This window comes from Onychostoma macrolepis, chromosome 05 (genome assembly GCF_012432095.1).
Source record: "Onychostoma macrolepis isolate SWU-2019 chromosome 05, ASM1243209v1, whole genome shotgun sequence".
In the NCBI taxonomy this organism is placed as follows: domain Eukaryota; kingdom Metazoa; phylum Chordata; class Actinopteri; order Cypriniformes; family Cyprinidae; genus Onychostoma; species Onychostoma macrolepis.
The window spans coordinates 4,663,857-4,685,582 of NC_081159.1; the positions used below are offsets into that span (position 1 = coordinate 4,663,857).

Here is a 21,726-nt window from a genome sequence, read left to right on the forward strand (position 1 = left end):
TATTGTTATTACTATGACAGACATGAACATTGTAGTTATAAAAGTGTCCTTAAGGAGGCAGAGTGGAGACAGGGACGGCAAATAGAAGAGAAAAAGGAACATTGTATGCCAACATGACCTCAAAATTTATTCCCCTATGCTTTTATATATGTCCATGTTCTTCATGATTCAACAGTGCAGGTTGTTTTGAAAAATATAATGTGTCTAAATATAATCTAATTACAAATAAATGTACTATAGAAATATTAAACAAATAACTTTCTCTGCAATTATTAAATCATCAGTTCTGGTAAATCAAGTTTCCGCATTATTTCTACTCATTCAATATCCTGTTTAACCCAAAATACATCAGATTACGAAATAACTTCCACACGTTTTACATGTTTTAAAGACACTACTTTGTAAACTGATACTTTCTTTCTTTTTCTTTTTCTCGTGCTGTGGAAAAGTGTCTCTATGTACTTTACTATTGCAAAATGATGAGTTTTTGTGTAAAATGATGAGTTTTGATGCAATTTTAGACTGTGTCACAAAAACCACAAACAAGAGATATAAGAGAGAGCGACAGTCGTGCATTTCCACCTCTGTACTGTCAGCCCATCCGCTGCACTTGTTATTGCAGATACTGTAGAGTACAGAGAAGAATGTTGGGGGTCTGAGATAATGTTCCTGTCCTTGACTTCCTTGAAAATTAAATGTGTCCTTACAATCATGAAAATACAATCTCCACAAATATTACTCCGTGGCTTCCTCTTTACCAGAGGTTGATTGCTAAACTCAGACCACATATGACTGTCAAAAGGATAGAGTGCAGTTTTTTTTTTTTACTAGAGGCCCTGAGGGTTACGCTTGAGAACCATCTGTTGAAACCTCTTAAACCTCACTATGGATAAAGGTAATGATCCGAGACTTGAACAATCCACTAATTGGCTTTCTTTTGCCTGTTTTGTGGGTTACTGTGTGAACTATAGTGAGTTAGCATAGGGCACTGTGGTGAGACTTTTCCAGATGTAGTCCATCTTTCACGGAAAAAAATGTTTTAATTTTGCAGGGGCCCACATGGGCAATTCTATCAAGCTGTTTCTTGTGGTTTAAAGTTCACTGTGATGGAAGCGACTTGCACTGCGGCAAAATGCATCCTGTGAACCAAGTGACTAAAGTTTCAGGATCTTTACTCAAGGAAGAAATGCAACGTCTATGAATAAAGACCAGTGCACACCAAAAACAATAACTACAACTAAAGTTTAAAAAAATCTTCTCTAACAGTCAGTCAAAATCCTTCCTACTTTAAAGCACACAGAGCAATTATTCACAGAACATAACTGAAGTTCACAATAAAAATAAACATTAGTATGGACACTAATATACACTACTGTTTAAATTTAAAATACTTTAAAAGACATTAATAATAATATTATAATATATTTTTTTAATTCAAATAAAAGCTGTTCTTTGAAAATTTCTATTCTCAAAGAATCCTGAGATAAAATGCATAATATTAAGCAGCACAACTGTTACAAAAAAATAATTAAAAATAAATAAATAACAATATTACAATTTTTTATTGTATTTTTTTATCAAATAAATGTAGCCTCAGTGAGACGTCTTTCAAAAACATTAGTTATCGTTATAGGTTTTGTTAATTACTTGGTATGAACGGACCTTTAGGGATACTAATATTGATTTTTCATTCAAATGTGATACACAACATCTGTTGCCCAGCTGTTTGACAAGCAATCACAAAAATATATAACGATTATGAAAAAACTGGCATTTTTCAGCTTTTTACATCCAAGACCTTCAGCAAACACACTTTCATAGAGGACCAAATATGATGCAGGCCCCATCATGTATATTTAATGGAATCACCTCAAAGAAGAAGCTTTTATTTCAAAGATTAATAAACTGACTTTACGTTTATGTACAGGAATATTGGGGATTTGAGAAAGTCACATTTTTCCAGCTCCATAACTAACCCATAAATGCTCTCACTGCGATCATTCAAATGAGGTTTTATTTAAAGAATCAAGTGTATTTTTTCTATACTAATTCTGTTAATTAAACATAGATTATAAAATATCATACATTACCTGATTTTAAGATTTTAAGATTTGTGCATGCTGCTCAGCAACAAGATATTTAGCAGCTATGAAACATCAACCGAAGGCTATGAACTAACAGCAGCAAATGTGCTACTCTACAACCATTAGAAACACACAAATATTCATTATTTACTTCAACAGTCACCAAAAGGGCACTTCATTCCTCCAGCTTAAAGCTTTAAAGACACAGGCGCTTCACCAAACTCCACTGAGCTTCAACCACAACCTTCATTATATGATGACTGTCTGTGACAACTGACCACTGACATGCTGAGTCACTCTCTTCTGATCTTAAAGGCTCAATCAGCTCATTCTGATCAACAGAATTGTGCTTCACAGGACACACAGTGTACACTACTCACAACACCCTGAGCACTTCATCTGACAAAAATGAGCTCATTTGCAATGCCCTGCAGCACTTGAGTCGCACAGATTATCTTTGAATATGATGATTTCATGTAAATATACAGAATTCTAAATATACAATATAGGATGTTAAAATCCACGCTTAATACATGCATATGCAATGACTATTGGGGTTAATTTTACTCTACTGTATATTAAGACTCTTTCTCCACTGAGAGTGTCTGAGGTTGCAATTGTAAGAGCAGAACTGTGCTTTATGGTTTTATGTCCTGACAGAAGTGCAATATTAATCATTTCTTTTTTTTTAACACACATTACACACAGAGAATGTATAAGGTATTCTGTTATATAAGGAACATCCTCTGTGCATACCAAGATGAAAAGACAAACACTGACAGCAGTGTTTTAAATGCTTAGCCAGAAAGACCTCGGGGAGACTGCTCGTCAACTAGCCTCACCAGCAAAATGGCTATGAAAAACAAACCAGTATTTTTGTCATGATTTCAAGCATCAATATCACAACATCGTTTAAACAAGAAACCTTTAAGATGTTTTTCCTGATTTTTTTTATTTACAAATTGACATGATTTAAAGCGTTGTTTTATAGAAATTTAACAATTCTTTGAGGTTAATGTATAAAACAATAAAATGTCAATTTGTTTTACTGCTTTCGGCACAAACCTTAATCAATTTGGTAGATTTCTCTAAAACAAGACTTGAAATTTAATTTTCCTTTAAAAATGAATGTATCTTGTATTTAAGATACATTCACAAGATTTCTTTTCAAGATACAAGATAACCGAAAACAAGGCAAGAATAATGATTTTTTTTGCAGTGTAGTAGTAGTCAGGTTGGCCTGGAATGGAAATTCATTCAATGCTACTGGTTTGGCCAATAGTCTTGCTATACACTCTTCAATTTTGGTTAATATCAGAGCATTTTCTGTGACTGTAACTGGTCAAGATGATGTCTATGAACAAATATTAAATCTTGGTGACATGATAATGGAACTGTTCCTACCTCTCCCATCGTCCATCTCTTTGGTGGTTCTTCCTTTGGCTCCATGGCTCCAGCTGTTGGTATGATCGAATCCTCTTCCGGCCCACTCCGGTGCATCATGTGCCCTATTTTCCTTCATCCAAGGTGGTCCAAATCTGCGGGGGGCTCTCCGTGTTTCCTTAAACACTCTTCCTAGGAGCCTGGGACCATCAGAGGTAGAGCTCCCAGCACCTGGGCCGCCCCCGCCTTCAGATATAAGTGGGTCACGGCCGCTTCCAGAAGCTCCAGTGGTGGAAGTATCGCTGGAGAAGCCGGAGTGGAGGAAAACAAGACTGCCAGCGGTGAGGTAGAGGAGGATGAAAGAGAAAAAGCGCACCGGTTTACGCCGGAAATAGCGGTGGATCTTCAGTAGCGATCTGGCCATGATGGGCTCTCGAGCCACACACATTGGCCTTCGATGTTACACAGGAACATATAAAATCAGAGACAGCACCTTCCCAACACGTTCATGGTACTATGAGTCCCTTTGAAACACTAAAAACGGTAGTCGTGACGATAGCACAGTTTGTTTATCTATTAAGGACCTTAAAGTCTGAAGACACTTCCTCAGCTTTCCTCTGAGGCAGTATGCAGGAATGTGTCCGTGTGTCCAGTGTCTTTCTACGTCCCCAGAGAGGCAGCGACAGAGGAGAATGGTGCTGCCGCAGAGGCCATGTTGTGAAAGACGAGTGGCAGTAAAGACTGAAAGATGATATTGCCGTTGCGACGCTTTCACTCCTGTTATCGGACTCTTGCTCTCCCGAGGCCTTGTTTCCCACCGAGCTGTCCGTCAATCAAAAGCAGTGCTGATTCACTCCTGACTCAGCCCTCAGTCACAGACTGAAAAACACAAAATGACAGATACTGAACAAGAGGTAAATACTGATGAGGTCTCTGTGCAAAGAAAAACTCTTTATCTGAAAGCGATTAAAGGTATGGAGTTAAAATTCAATAACAGGCTGCAGAAGCATTATTCATGAACACCTAAACCATCAAACACGAAGAAGTTCAGCTACACTGAAGAAGACAGAGGCTGGTCACATCTTAATTATTTCCTAAAGTTGTTCAGCTTGAGGACTTTTGTCATTTCACAGATCTCTCCAAAAGACAAAGCTCCTATTTATAATTAAAATATCCTTAATGAACATCTTTAAGATATTAAAAGAGTCATTTAAAATGGATTTGTTCTTCTGTTGATCTCTTATTTTCTTGTAACAAACATTACCTCACTCAGAGATACACAGTGCCAAAAACTAATTAATTTGCTTCAAAGAATAAAACGACCAAAAAAGTGTTTCACGCAGAGGAAATGGAAATTAATCTGTCATAATGACATTGTGTCACTATGTTCCTTCTTAGCATAGAAAAAAAACAGAACTGTATTTTGACAAATCAGAAAAGACTGGCTTCCCGAACACTGCGAAAATAATTTCAGTGACACTTTACTTAAAGCCTTTATGTGCAACGCATTATAAAAGCAGTTTTAATGCATTAATTATGCCTTGTACAATGCACCTTATAATGCATTGTACAATCTCATGAATAATTGTAACCACAGTTAATACATTATAACACTTATCAATTCATTGTTACACTATACATTTGGTATAAATTTGGTTATAATTATTTACAGCAAGACAATGTATTACAATGCACATTATGAATAATGCATTATACATAATGGCTTTAAGTAAAGTGCTACCATATATTTCTTATTAGTATTTTTCTCTCACTTTACAGTAAAAATATCAAAGCATTCTTAAAACAAGATCAGTTTACCCTAATAATATACATGAGACTTGTATTCAGAGAATATACATTGAAGTCTATTTTACAAACCCAATTAAATTATGTGTACATTTGTGACATTTGTAAGAGAATCTTGTTTTCAAAATTGAAAACTTGAAAATTTAACTTGAATACGCTTATTTTTCAAATCCAATTGAAAACTTTTTTGCATCATAAACTTATTTGAAACAAAACGTAGTGAGGTAGCATATGCTGTCAGAAAACAAGTCTTGAGTAAATGATTTAGTTTCAGATATGTTTAGATATTTGTACTCGATAAAAATCCTTATTAAATCAGATTTTTGCAGTGAATAAATTGTAGCACTAGACAGGATGGAAGTAGTCCATTCTCGTTCTCTCAAAGACCCCAGTGTCCACAGTGGGCAAAAATACTCAGGCATGGTGTTTAAACAAGCAGTCATAATCAGCCTCCTTCCGAGGGTAACGGAATTTTCCGTAGCAAACATCTCGTTACAGACTTAGCGTGAGCATGCATGTGAGTGTGTGCGTGTGTGTGTGTGTTTGGGTATACAACGACCCAATGTCACCGTTACCTGACCCCTGGGCTCCCACCTGCCACAGTCAGAGCGGAGTCAAACTGATGTTATCGTGACAACATTCTAAACCAGCAGCACACAGACTTCATTCAGAGCCGATATAGCTCAGTTCCTATAGAGAGGGGAGAAGAGGAGGGAGAGAGAGGGAAAATTAATTTAAATTCATGTTGCACACCACGGTGTCAAGGATTTCACTTAGTGTAGGCTCTTTATACTTAATTTTTTTATTTGCCTTAGGCGCATGTTTTTTAACTCTGTAGACCCAGGCCTTTTAAAAGAGCTTGTAAATGTGTATGTGTGTGCAAATGTGTTTTTTGTGGTAAAACTCATAGACCGCTTGGAGACATATGGGCGTCTGTTGGTGTGACATAGTAAAGAAGCATTCAAGACGGCAGATCATTTGAAGTAAAGACACCAATAAAAAACTACTAGACCTACAATCAAAAGCATTAAGAGCTGTGATATAAAGTACTGTGGCTCTAAAAAGTCACAGTTAAAATGTAATGCATTAGGTAAGAACATATCAAAACAAGTTCCATTTATTTTATTTGAAAAGAAAGTCAAGCACACCTTTCATACTTCACAAAAAGTTAGGTTTTACACTTGATTTTCCGTCTAACATGAATTAAACATGTTCATATTTCATCTTTTATATTAACTCTGAACTCTGCACATCTTAAACAATTTGGAGGACATTCTCGGTGAAGCAGGATATTAAAATGGAAAAAAGTGGCTTGACCTCTACTCTAATTAGACAGGACTGATGGATATTTTTCACATTCACACCAAATAAGACTAAAAATGCTCACTCAGAGAGAATCTTAGGCAAACCATGTCAGAAATAATCTTGGTTGCTTGAGTTAAGGGCCATGACCTCAGGTTGCGGTCCACAGGCTTTTCCATAAATACACACTCCATTACTGCTAGAGAGGGCAAGCCAAGCCACTGCACATCAGCTACACTGAGAAGAGAGCTACACTGCATTACAGACCCTTCCTGCACATGCTCCATTGTAAATAAAAAATACCACCACTCCTGTGTGACCACCCACGCTGTCACTGTCTACAGACTGTAGACTACAGACTGTACACCTTCAACTTTAACTCTCCTTACATATATACACTCGATATGTCAACAGGGCAGCGATGGCGGATGGTGTTAGGAGAGATCTCCATCCTTTATGTCACTGTACATCACAGATGGATATATATACACACTGCTGTTACTGCTGTTCAGAAATTTGGAGTTTTAAAACAATTAATCATCAGGGATGCATTAAATTGTGAAAGTTACATTAAAGACTTTTACTTTGTTGCAAAGATTATCTTCTAAATAAATATTGTTTTGAAATGTCCATCTATGAAAGAATCCTTAAAAAAATTGTCACATCTTCTATTAAAAAAAATATATAAAAGCAGCACAAGTGTTTTGTTTATTTTTTTCTAACAGAAAAAAAAAATGTTTCTTGAGCAGCAAATCTGGATTTTAGAATGATTTCTAAGGGATCATGTGACATTGAAGACTGGATTTTATTGGGGGTTTTTTTTTACACAATATAAGCAAAAAACAAGCATTTGCAACAATGTGATGTAAGACAGCAATGACATAAGTAGCAGCTTGATGGAGGAAGGTTTTGACAACGGCGGAACTACTGAAAAAAGTTTGTCACCATCTTTAGTTACTCTGATATTATACGAGTTATCTGATTTTAAACAAAGGAACAATTTCAGACCAGTGAGTTGTTTAAATTCCATCACATTTTGGATTCAAGCACTGGCAACAAGTGTAGCGTCAGAATTCCCTTGTTTCCCCATCTGACTGATTGAGCAATAGAAATAATAGAAGCTCTGAGGTCAGGGGAGGAAAGTCCATGGACGACTTCTCACACTCTCCACCCAAGCAGTTCACACGATGACGACTTGTGTTTGAAAGTTTGTTTTCACATGCTGAACTGCTAAAATTCATCAGAAAAAACCTATAGCCCAGAAGAAAAACCCAAATCCACCCACCCCACCCCACCCCACCCCAAATCACAAAGACAAACATTTTCTTGAGTGAAACAAAATTTTGATAATAAAGCAACAACAATGTGTCTGTTTCAGGAAAGCAAATGTTTCCCATCATAAATGATGTAAGTGATTTTCTCCATATGTGATTGTGGTTTGGCCACAATTATGATTCTGCAAAGCTTTCTGATGGATTTCAACAAGATGCCAAGTGATGTGGGTCTTTCTGTACTAGTTACAGTAAAGGGGCGGAGCTAATAAATGGACCCTTATTGTGGTTTGCATTTTATTTTCCTTTATTGTAACATTAAGTTTATTACATTAAGGCTATTACATTGACATGAATGGACACATGTGCTCTCGACAAGAAGAACTGCCCGATGACCTGGGCCAGAGTAAGACACTTGGGAGAGTTGATCGACCCACTACTGCTTTGTTACAAGTTTAGCATTTGCATGTGTTTTTAAGTCTTGCCAATTTTAGCATTCAAACAATTTGAATACATTCAAACACATGAAGATGTGAGAGAACTCAATTCAGTACTCAAAAGTCAGTACAATTCAGTATAGAGAGCCCCGTATGGGCGTGCACTCTTTCGCATCTTCTTGCGCTTAAATGGACAAATACTAGGGCTGTGACGGTGGCAGATTTTTACCACCGCGGTGGTAATGGATTAACTACTGCCGGTGGCGCGGTGTTGTGTATATTTATATATATAATTCTGAAACGCAAAAATAAATAAATGAGGCTCAATCATCTATTAACAAAGGTGCGTGTTTATTTTAGCACTTCCGTCAGTGAACACTCAGCCTGCAAAACACTAAAATAAATATTTAAAAAAACACAGTTAAATAGGAAAGTAGCCTTAAATAAGAAAGTTAAATACACCCGGTCTACCTCACGTGAGCGGTGCGGCGAGAACGCATTATAAACAGTTGATGCCGTCTACACTAGATGCGGCAAGATACACGACGACAAATCCCTCACAGTAAACTGCCTCGTCCTATTTATGACATACTGTCTGACAAAAAGTTCAAATGTCCTGTGTAGACAGACTCAACCTGTTGTGTTGCGACGTCTGGTTTATACACGGTTCACTGTTCCGCCACCAAGCAAGCGGGCGCGTTAACTCCTCGTCTGCACGCGCTCTCTGTGGAATAGGAATCGCGGCGTATGTTGCCACATTTCTTGTTAGTATCTTCCATTTACCGCTGTCTCGTTCATATTTGGCCAGTTTGGAGAAAACCTCACCAATACAAACCTGACCAGCCGGGCGTTTGTGATCACGTGAACTTGAAGACACTTATACAAATGCGGATGGGTGACATGAATTTAAATTATTCCAGATCGGCGATGTAGTTTTTGGTTTCCCAACAAGGTCCATCGCTAAATTTGCTGAATGTAGAATACTGTTTTCCTGAGCTCAAACCTGAAAGGAAACGCTGTGTAAGGCGTTTGAGGTAATTTGTGAATTAGCTTAGATTTATAGTCTAAATAAAACAATTTGCAACTGTTACTATTATTACACTTGTATACAAAACTTTGTATTATGCTTGTTATAGAGTGCGTGACGTCACGTGCACTACCGCCAGTGGCAATAGACAACCGCGGTGACAACCGACCATCGTGGTGATGCGGTTGTCACGGTGACCGTCACAGCCCTAAAAAATGTCAAAATAACATTCTTGGCGAGTATCCTCGAAAATAGTTGGTTATGTCTTAAATGAACAAAGAGTTGAGAATGAAATCAGATGTGTATTATATTGGATCCATGCATTGTGTCTTAAAGTGACCACTGTCAGAGTCCTTAATGTTAATCCAAATAAATAAATAAATAAACTAACCACAGAAAATCCTTTACTGCTCTTGACTGAATAACTTAAGTAATTATAAGTAAAAGTAAGAATTGAATCTATTTATGCAATGTTACTTTACATTTGATCATTCAATTTCTGTTTCTGAACACATATAAACCTGAAAAGTTTAAAGCGCTGCTTAATTTGTATCTTTGTTCTATATTTATTTGTGCTGTTGCTTGCCATTTGTTTGTTCTTATTTTATTACTGACTGTTCACTTGTCTTTAATAATGTTTGAACTTTATATTTGTTAGCCTATTCATTTTTGCTGTAGTATCGAAATTATAATTGACCGTTCGCAAAGAGCTTGAGTGACAGGCAATCTCACCAATCATAATGCAGAATCCACCATTTTGCCCGACAAACAAATCAGACAGGAGAGTAGATCAACTTTGGTCGACTTAAACTTGAAAAATGTTGTGTATTGACATCTTTCCACAGTTGAAATACATTATGATGTTCATTCATGTTTATTTCATGCTTTAAGTAAATATGAAAAGACGATCATTTCACATGCCGCTTGAACTGAGGCGCTACAGTGATCTGTCACAACACATTAAAGAGCCACAAAATGGTATTTACTGTTTGAATATCTTAACAAAATTTGAAAGCTGAGACCTTGTTTCATACCAGAAGTAAACTGCTCTGTCTTGTCTGTCGGCATGTTGTCAGTTTCCTCTTAGCTCCACAATGTATTTTTTACTGCGTGAGAACATGAGGTGTAGTGTAAGAGCAGCATGGCTTGTCGGACACAGCAACAGTAACTAAGGAGGGCGGGTTTTTGAGAAGGGTCAATTGAAAACTGTAACTGGTCTCTAAAATTTTGGTGTCATATAAGCTTATTTATTAGAATACAGGATAGGTAACATGGGGTCAAAAACAAATAAAATAAAATAAAAGAGTTATTGTTTTCATTGTTTTTGGCAGGGAAAGTAAAAAGTTTATCCACTGGCCACAAAATCTGAAATTGTTAATTTTTTTCCCCCTATGAACCCTCAAATGACAGCAGGACATTGAGATGAAAATAAACTAAAATAAAGCGATAAAATATACAGCTACCCATCATAACACACTACAGAGGCTTTAGTTTTTAAGTTTTTGTTGAAGTAGAGGTTAAAATTATTCACAGCACATGAAACTGACTTTAGCTGAGTAAAAAGCAGACATTCCTTAATAACCGTCAAGAGTTCAGACGAGACCTCATGTAGTGTGTTAAAAATGACAGCATCAGCATTTCCCCATTAAAGTGTCGTGACCCCAGAACCACAGGGGCCCTTCTCTCAGCCTTGCTCTTGCTCTGCCTCCTTATGTTTTCTTTGTTTCTGCACTCTGTTCAGCGGTTATGGCTTTTGCTTCAGAATTAAAGGCAGAATTCCACAGACACTGTAATGATGTTTACATTAGAATCTACAGGCCCGCAGGCATCGTGCCATAGACCAGCATGTGTCAAACTCTCACTACAACTTACATTTGCTATGAATACCCAAGTGATCTACTTAACATCGCCTTTTGTGTATTTAAACTCTGCTTTCCTGTCGCATTTCGACATATCAGACCATATTTTACTTACAATGTCATTTCACTTTATTATACACTAATGTACCACAGATGCACCTTGTCTTTGCCTACACAGGTGAAACTGTCAGGAAGAGTGTTTATATAATTGTGCATTTGTCCACTACATTTTGTGGACAGAATAAAAATATCAAAACAATAAAATATGATTAAAAAAATAAAAATAATTCAAGTTTCTTGAACAACTAATTTTATACAGCATTAAAATAAATTGACTTTATTTCAGTGTCTGAGGCTACACATCACCTATGCTTACTATAGTAAAAAGAAAAAGTAAATTATGCATGATTATCTCTAACTAACCCTAACCCAAAAACGTAATCATATATAGTAAGTACATGTTAACTAATATTACTCTTTACATTCTAAGGACTCTGTAAAAATAAAGTGTAAAAAATGTTGTTTAACAAAGTGATTTAAAATGGAAATGGAAATTCAATTTACATATCTTGATGCTCCAAAGTGTAAACTTGTGTTTGATCATGGTTTAGTCTAGATTTAGTTTAGGTGTTTTTGTCATTTTGTCCACTTCATGCATATGGGATTTGGCCAACTACAAGTCAATAGTTAATAGTTTACATTAATCAGCTTAGAAAATTAAAATGTTAACATTGCTTTCTCAGGAGTTTTAGAGCACTTTTACAACATGTATTTGATTATGAAACCAGTTTTTTTTTTACCTCAGTTGCCCACCAGCCATCTGTATTGAGGAAAAGTTTTATTCCTTATTTGTAGTCAGACACACTTGTCAAGATCAACAGTGCAAATGTAAAGTTTCAGATGTTAATTTCCCCACACTGTGGCCTTTTGTTTCAGAAAAGTGCACAGAAAATAAGTATTACCACTTTTCAGTGTCTCTTGGTGCGAGCAGCATCTGCAAAATATGTCACAGAAATGTACTGGAAAGGACTATTAACTAGTCTGTTAAGAACATATCCTTCCGCCCAGTCTACACCCATGCACTGCACCTGACATCATATCTCTTGACTGGATGACTTCTCTATGGTTTTAGCCCATTTAAGACACACAAAACCTGCCTTACCCTGTCGTTTTTATGCCAGCCATTTTAATTAGAGGGATGTCTGATCTCTTAGCATGTGCCTGCTTACTGGCTCTTTGCCCAACTGCAATTAATTACTGGTGTGCCTGCTCAAACGATCTGGCAGCCAGATAACAATTTCTCAGCGAGAATCTGCAGGGAATTCCTCTCTTCCGTTTGATCCTGCTACTGGGGTTTACACGCCACTTAAGGCCATTTTCCTGGGTGTAGCAGGTGAGAGGAGAAGCGGGTTATCAGAGCGCTGAGGACAACCTCTTTCAGAGTGTGTACCACTGCAAATAACTGGATAAACATTACATTTTTCCGCCATAAAGTATACAGAGTGCTGATGTGGACCTGAGTTCAGAAAACAGTTCAGAGTTTCATAACAACCAAATGCATGCTGTAAGACTTAAAAATCTATGGTATAGAAGTACTCTAAAAATATTTGTAAATTCAATTCCACATCTGAGAAAACATGTTAACATTTTAATTTTCTAAGCCACTCATTTTGTTGGATTAAAATGCATTCTGAAAATACAAACAAATCTCAAGACAAAAGAAAAAAAAAAATGTCATGAAAACATGGAATAAAAAATGCATAACAGGAAATTAGATAAAGCTAATTTTATCATAAAAATAGCCACCTAGGAGGAAATGAGACATACCGATTAGAACAAAGAAGGTGACAAATACAGTGCCCTCCAAAAGTATTGGAACAGTAAAGACAAAATTGTTCTGTTGGCTGTGGAGTCAAAACATTTACAAATATGATTAAAAGATGAATATGAGACAAAACTACAGAATGTCACATTTTATTATTGGGTGATTCAACACATAGATGTTTTACCAGCTAAGAAGTTCAGCACTTTTAGAGTTTCATCCCTCTATCTGATGTGAGCATACGTATTGGAACAGTTGCCTCACAGGCCTTTCTAAGTGATCAGCTGTGTCCTGTTGCATTAATTCTTCAGATATTAAAAGCAGGGAATGTGTCGTATCAGCTATATCCATTACTTCTGCATTCTGAATCTTGCATTCGATGATGACACACACAAACCAGGATGAAGATGAGGGAGCTGACTTTGAGAGAAAAGCAAGCAATTTGGATGCTAAAAGAAAAGAGGAAGTCAATTATAGCTATAGCAAAAACAAAGGGCATGAAGAAATCAAGAGTTTGGAAACCACCAGCGACACCAGCAACCAACAACTACCTGATCGGCTGAGAAAACAACAGTAGTTGATGACAGACAAATTATAAAAGCTGTGAAAATGAATCCTAAAAGATGTGTCTGTAAAATCACCAACAACTTCCAGAAAGCTGGGGTGATGCTCTGACAATCTACTGTCCTCAGGAGACTTTGACACAGAATGCTACACAGCAAGATACAAACCTCTGACCAGCTCCAAAAATAAAAAGGCAAGATTAGAGTTTGCAAAAAAGCACAAAGGTGAGCCAGAAGAGTTTTGGAACTGTGTTTATGGACCGATGAGACAAAGATGAACCTTTCTCTAAGTGATGGGAAAGCAAAAATGTGCATGGCTGCCTCTGGAACAGGCCCTCTCAACTTTACTGATGGCTTAATGTATGATGACAGTAGCAGAATGAATTTAGAAGGGTACAAAACCATCTTGCCTACCAATATTCAAGAAAACACACAATGACAATGACCCAAAACACCCTGCCAGTTCAGTCAAGGCATTTATAAGGGCAAAGAAATGGAAAGTCTTAGATTGCCCAAGTCAATCTCCAGATTTAAATCCGATTGAACATGAATTTCACCAGCTGAAGAGGAGAGTAAAGGCAGAAACTCCCCAAAACAAGCAACAATTGGAATTGGCTGCATTAAAGGCTGGGAAAAGCATTGCAAAGGATGAGACCGTCTGAGAGTCTGGTGATGTCTATGGGTCACAGACTCACTGCTGTGGGATCTGCAACTAAATAATAGCTTTTAATCTTTTATATTTGCCTTATGTTCAACTGTCCCAATACTTATGCTCACATCAATGAACTCGGATGAACTCTAAAAGTGTTGTTCTTTTTATTTGGTAAAACATATATGTTGAAACGTCTAATAATAAAATGTAACATTCTGTAGTTTTGTCTCATATTCATCTTTTAATCATATTTGCAAATGTTTTGACTCCATAGCCAACAGAGAAATTTTGTCTTTACTGTTCCAATACTTTTGGAGGGCACTGTATATATTTAAAATGTAAACCACAAAGGTAAGAGAATATCTGCTGTACTGTATGTCTAATTGTTACTTTTCTCCATTGTGCTGCTGACACTGAGCAGCAATTTCAATCAATCAATGTCTAACATCAGCTAATAGTGACTGCACTGCTTCTATGGCCAGCACAATAAGAGCATTGGGTTTTTATAGTGAAGCTTAAACCGAGGGATTGGAGAGAAGTGCCTCATTGTAATCTTTATAATATTACATAGTCCATTACCCTCAATCCCCATGCTTTTATTCATCTGGGGGAAAAGGAGGAGGTAGGGACAGGGAGCGAGGGAGCTAACAAAAATGGGTAAAAAATACAGTAATACCCTTACATATATGTTGTAAAATAGCCCTGATTCTCTGCATGCTATTCTGTATTTACATAGCTGTGCATAAGCTTGTTTCAGCCCTCAGTGCTGAAGTTCTGCATCTTGCATTAAAATGTGTGTAAAGTTCATAGAACTGTTCAGAGCTTACAGACATGTTTTTTGACTTTTCTCATGTATTCACATGCCTATTTATAGCTTGAACACTTAAGGATAGCCCAAAGAGTTTAGCCATGTCTACAAACAAGACAAAACTGACCTACTCTTATTATAATCTGTAATAATTTTGCAATTTCTGTTGTATTTTTGATCAAATACACTGTAACTGCAGCCTTGATGAGAATAATAGATGTATTTACCCCAAACAAATGGTAGTTTATTTACAGTTTGTGATAATGCATGGTGAATAAGCAAAAAAAAAAAAAAGCCTATATTTGATAGCAGGTAGATTTTTTGATTATTTCTTAGTAGGCATCATCTTGCTGCAGACAGAAAAGTTAGAGAATAAATCTCGAAATATCTGACTCATAGCATGATTGCTATGTACCCAAGTAATAGCTAGATCTCAAAAATAACTGACCTGAAACTCTCTCATGCTCCTTCAATCAGGATAATGAGCAGCACAGTGGTTTGGGCCATTGAACTGATTAGATGTTTTGCTGTTGTTCTCATTAAACCATATATACTATATCCAGTGAAGCCTCACATAAGCATGAATTGGCCTTAAAGATTTTATAACAATTGCCCTTAGGGCTGTTATTTTTTATAAGACTTACTGCTATTCATATCAGTCATAGCTCCTTGAACAAACATTGTTTTTTTATTATGGAGATGTATTATGATTGTATTATGGAGACTAAATATGTATATCAAGAGATAAGCTGAAGTCAGCTCAAGCATTTACAGTCACGCACACACTCACAGTAGAGTTCACTATGGCAGTGTTTCCTGTGTCACCTTTGGTCAACAGCGTCATTAATTAACTTAAGAGGAACAGTCTGTTTTTCCACACTATAGCCAAGCCGGAAAAACGCTTCACTGATCCTTCCCTTCCTGGACACTGTTTCCCAACCTTGGTGACTTCCCTTTCTTTATAACTCACACAAATTACCGTATTTGTTTTTTCATTGTTAAAAGCTTACTTGGGTGCAACTGCAAAATCTGGACTTCATATTCTAAGAATATTGAAATCGAAAACCCTTGGGACACAGCAGAATTCCAAAATCGAAGCACCACACACAAAACCCACAAGCATGCCCATCTACTTCAATCTGCCACACGCTGACCTCTGCATATCTGAGTCAGAGAGGGAGAGAGGCAACAGGCCAGTGATTATTTTTATTTTTGAGCCTGGCCAGAGGAAGGACTTTGTTATCTGACTAATGTCAGTCAAACACCCACCCACACAGACCCCCAGATCACGGCCAAGAACCTTCTGCCTTGAAACGGATCAATCCACAGCATAACGCCAGTGTAATCCTGCACGTCTTCAGCTCAACAAAAACAAATCAATGCACAAATCTCAGCTTTAATTCAGTTCAAAGTCCTAAATTATTCCACACCAGTCCACTAGGGAGGGTAGGGAGGACTTATTTGTAGTCTTTTTATGAAGGTTTTTTTTTTAAATATATATTTAATGTCTCAACCATACCTGCTAAATAGGGAATTTATCAATACAGAAAAAAAAAAATTCTAGAAGAAATGCCATTTTCTTATAAATCATTATTGCAGGTATCATAAAAGCTGTCAACAAAGTAAAAAGTATATACTATAAATCTATATAATAAAAATGTATATTAATAATTAAAACAATTAAAATGTAATTTTTTAAAACAAAAATATTCTGATGAAGAGACATTCTAAGACTCCAATAACTAATAAGCATAATAATAAATTATAATAAATTAAATGTATTGCTTTATTTCTGAATGGTATTGTATCCTAAATAAGCTTAAGTCAAACGTTACATCTAAACTTTAAAGTAAGTGACTGCGAGACACAATAATCATGTCTGTCTTTTGCTCCTAAAGCCTCTTAGTCTAGACTGACTCCTCTCAACAGATTGAGAGAAAAGCAAATATGAAGATAGCTAAGCATTTTCTTATAGAAGTTCTTATATACATGATCAAATTCTAAAAAAACACAGTGAAATTGCAGACCATTTGCTGAAGTAATCATTTTTGAGTATGCAACTAAATGTTTCATACAAAAACTTGCAATATTGGTCATTATACTAAATAATGTAAATAAATAAGAAGAGAGGAAAGGAGAGTGTGAACAGCATTGTTCTGCTTGCTGAAGGTGTATTTAAGCGTAATACCCTTTATTTCAGCTTGAGCTCTAGTAAGAGCTGGGTTAGTCTCATTAGAGCAGTGAGACAGCAGGAAGAACACACAGTTTGGCTCTTGATGTGTGTCAGGAGAGCACTGTGCCTCTCAAATCCTTCCTGAGCTGAGAGACTAGGAGCGAGAGACAGAACCGAGAAACAAATAAAAAAGTCTTTCAACGTTAAAGGGATAGCTCACTTATAAATCCTGTCATCATCTTCATGTTTTTCAAAACCAGCATGACTTTTTCTTTCATGGAATAAAATGGAGACATTCTGAAAAGAATACTATTGTCTTTTTTTACATGCAGTTACAATGAACAGAAATTAAAGCTATCAAGCTTCAGAAGGACACAAAGGCACCATGAAAGTATCACTAAAGTGATCCATATACAAACTATGTGATAGCTTTATGCATCACCGTTCACTGAAAATCAGCTGACATTTCTCTCTCGACAGCTGAGCGAAGTAGCAATCACCAATTTGAGAACAAATTATTATTTCTGATATGATTTTTTCAGTGAACCAATTTCAGGAATGAACAGGGAGCCTTTCATCAGCACTGAGACACAGGCCTCTCATCAAAACAAGAGGCCTTGTTTCACTTGTTTCGCGAAATATGATCATCATATTTTGATCATATGTTTATACAGCTGTGGATATATGGCAGAATAATATATTTTCATGTAGTAGGGAGTCATTCACAAGTTGCACATGCAATAAGCTGCTTCATCGCTAACAAACAATACAAGTCATTTGCAAGTTCTGTTTCCTTTGTACAGTAGGTAAATATCCACCTCCAGTGCTCTTTTTGTTTTCTGTTCTTATAAAGTATCCCATTATATGGTGTGAGAAACTGCTGCCAATGATTCAGTGCAAGAGTGAACAAAAAACACAAAAATAAATTTTAGAACTTTTTGCAAACCCAATTAAATCAAAAGAGTGATTCATTCACAGTAAGAGATAATTAGAATTATTTCTAAACAGCTGACAGAAAACCATTTTTGTTCAGTACACAGTAATCTTTGGGCATCCCGAGTTCGAATCCCAGTTCATGGACCTTTCCCGATCCCGCCCCATCTTTCTTTCCCACTTGGCCTCCTGTCAATACACTAAATCTGAATAAAGGCAAAAACAAATCTTAAATAAATAAATAAATAAATATATACATTCAAATTACCTGATCTTCGCAGTTAACAGCTCACTGGAGGGGAAGATTATCAATCAACTACAATGTAAATTTTGGTCTGTTTCTCAAACAAAGCTATAAAATGATTTCAGAAGCATTTGTAAGAAACTTTTGTGACACACAGTGCTTTCGAAACCTATTTTGAAGCTTGAAAGCAGTAGATTCACTTTAGCCACATCAAAAGAGTCACTAGCACAGTCTTTTTTTTTGTTGCACAGAGGAAAGTTCATCACACGGGTTTAAAATGACATGAGGGTGAGTAAATGATGATATAATTTTCCATTTTAAGCAAATCATCTCATTAATGCATCTTAGAAAGAGGCAGAGGGGGAAAAACTAAGCAGTGCTTGGAGGCTACATGTGGCTTGCGGGATTGCGTACATGCACACAAAAAGCCATCTGTCAGCGTCAGTGAGGTATGTGGTGTAAATGTCCTTGCTGCTGAGCGCATGCATGCAGCACTGAAGTTTCTGCTCTTCCTTTCAGAAACCATTCTGAATATGAATAAAAAATGAGCTGAGAGCACAAGAGAAAAAGAGACTGCGAAAGAGGGCGAGAACAAGACAAAGAGCTGGTGAGTCTTGAGAGAGTGTGGGCGGAAGATAAATTGCAGAAGTAGAGTGAACTACGAGAAGAACGGAAGAACACACACTGTATGGGAGAGGGTGAGCACGGAGAAAGGTGCCTGCATGAGAAAGAAATGACTGTGGGTTCCTTTGAGAAATGTGGCAGAAAGACTTGTTGTTGCTAAGATGCTACATACACAAAAAAAAAAAAAATTCTGCTGTGGAAATGTATTAATATATTAGCCGTGGGAGAGGCAAACCTCAGATGTCTAATGAAGTTCACACATCCCCTCCTTCAATATTATTAGCATGCTTCTCCCATGATGGTCCAAAAGACATACACTGCAGCTCTAGCTGTTCACTAAAATATGGGTTCAAAGCATAAAACATTCAACAATCAATTTCTTCTTTTTTTTTTTTTTGTAGAAAATTAGAAAATGCTCACTCTTACATTGAATCCTTTAGCAGGTAATTTTATCCAAGGTGACTTAAAAATGAAACAGAAATGGGTTTCAAAATACAAAGCTAGAGCAGAATACTAGGTGTTTTCTTGATTATAATAATGATGATAATAAATAATGATAGTAATTATCTTTATGTATGTATATGTAGTACATACCCATATCTAATAGTAGGAGTAGGGTTGTGTATCGTTTGAATTTTTTCAATTCCAATTCTGATTCCGATTTTGCTTATCGATTTCGATTTCTGCTTATCTGCTTATCGAAGTCAAACATTTAGATATCAAACATATTTAAGCAAAACATATCAAGCAAAACATTTAATTGCTGCTGAATACCATGAACAAAAATCAGCCGGCTACATAAAAACTGGACTCAATTAAGAGCTGTTTGTGTGCAAAATAGAGCTGCGTGATTCTGGAAAAATTTAAACTTTTTTTTAAATGGAGGTTGTAGTTCTCACAATTCTGAAGAAAAATATTAGACAACTAAAAAAATCTCATGGAATTTATGCATGGAATGATTCAATTACTCGCTCAGGATTTACTTGTTTCATTACTGGATGAATCAGTGTTTTTGAATGAATCTCTTGAATGAATGATTCAAAGGCTTAGTTCACACTGCAGGTCTTAATGCTCAGATCGGATTTTTTGCTGAAATCAGATTTTTTTGCGCTGTTGTTCACATTGTCATTTAAATGCGACTGCCATCAGTCTCGTGTGAACCGTATACGGCCCTGAAGTGACCCACATGCGCAGAAGAAGACTTGACGTCAGACGCAGCGCACTGTGTTTGCAGAAATAAAAATGGATGCTGCTCGTGTTAGCGCATTTAAGTTAATAAACTAAATAAATTTTTAAGTTAATGTGCAATCAGAGCCTAAATAACGAAGTGATAAGAAGAATATTAAGAAGAAGGAGAGCACGATTTCTTCCAGCGCAGAATTGTGACGTCTGTCGCATTTCAATGACGTAAAAATCGCATTAAATGCGACATGGCCGTTCAGACTGAAGTCACCTTGCAAAACATCGGATATGCATCCGATTTAGGACCACATATTAAAGTGGCCTGGGCCTGATTTGAAAAAATCTGATTTGTGCTGTTCAGACTGTCATAAGAAAATCAGATATGGGTCACATTTGGGCAAAAAGTCGGATTTGGGCCACTTTAGCCTGCAGTGTGAACCTAGTCAAAGACAAATGCATTTTTAACAGCCCCTTTTCGCCAGCTAAAAATAAAAGATGCGCACACAGAAATTAATAGGTGGAATTGACATTTTAATTTTACAACAAGTATCCGATTCCTGACCTTAAGTATCTGATTCTGGAATTGGAATTGATTTTCGATTCCCAACTCTAAGTAGGAGTGGGCGATTTATTTCACTGTAACGATATATATCACAATATAGTTATTTTTGCTTTAAATAAGGCCCTTATGATTCCAAACTTTTTGATACCATTGAAATTTCCAAAATTTTGCAAGCAGTGTCAATATCACAAAAAACTAAAACTAGCCTTAATAAAACCTCAAGCTCACTGAAGACATGTGAACAGACAGCAATTAAATAAGAATACGAAACTAATTACAAAACAATAGGACAAAAAACTTCAAATAAATAAGAAATGCTACGTACATTGTATAAAGTAATCAAATGAATAAAAAAACCTGCATATTCTTCACTGTGTAAATTAAATATATTTCTTCTTATTAAAGTTGCAAAAATGATTTAATCAAGAGCAATGAGAGGTTTTCTCTCTTTTGTTGTTTGATTAACATGAATGACAGACAGCAGGAATATTAGACTGCTGTCACTTTAAGAGTTGCCAAATTACTGTTTACAAGGATACTTGCAAAGATTGCCATTTTGACACATACAAGTGTGCATATTTAACCATTCAAGGCCTATAAAGCAGCAAACAATAATTCTGTTCAATACTCCTGCATTGTATGAGCACCGTCTTCAAGTGTGCGCGCCTCTCTGACAGTGCTCAGAAACAGTCTCTCAGACAGTGAGCTAATATAGCGAAATGTGTTTTCTTTCATTGCTGATTGCATTTCAATGGCTTAAAATCACTTGGTTTTTAACCGCAATGCTTAAAAATGCATGCATTTCATGATGGTTAATCGTGTATATCAGTATATCTAACTTGATCATACCCATGAATTCAAGTTCTCAGATCAGACCTGCAAGGATGCCAATTTGACCGATTACATGGTCTCTATCCTGAGCTGTTATTCAGCAGGTTTATTCAACAGTGGTGAAATGCTAAGATTCCTTTGTTGACAGAATAATTGTACATCA

General features: G+C 36.5%; 1 protein-coding gene across 5 annotated transcripts in view; it reads right to left on the minus strand.

Annotated features, from left to right (window-relative positions):
- wscd2 (WSC domain containing 2) overlaps window positions 1-21,726 on the minus strand; it is a 67,094-nt gene that overhangs the window by 23,421 nt on the left and 21,947 nt on the right. For all 5 annotated transcript variants that reach the window (XM_058774902.1, XM_058774899.1, XM_058774900.1 and 2 more), the window contains 2 exons: window positions 5,849-5,963; window positions 3,489-4,346 (listed from right to left, as the gene is read on the minus strand). In XM_058774902.1, the coding sequence (XP_058630885.1) occupies window positions 3,489-3,915 (427 nt within the window). In that variant the 5' untranslated portion in view covers window positions 3,916-4,346; window positions 5,849-5,963. The remainder of the gene's footprint in view (window positions 1-3,488; window positions 4,347-5,848; window positions 5,964-21,726) is intronic.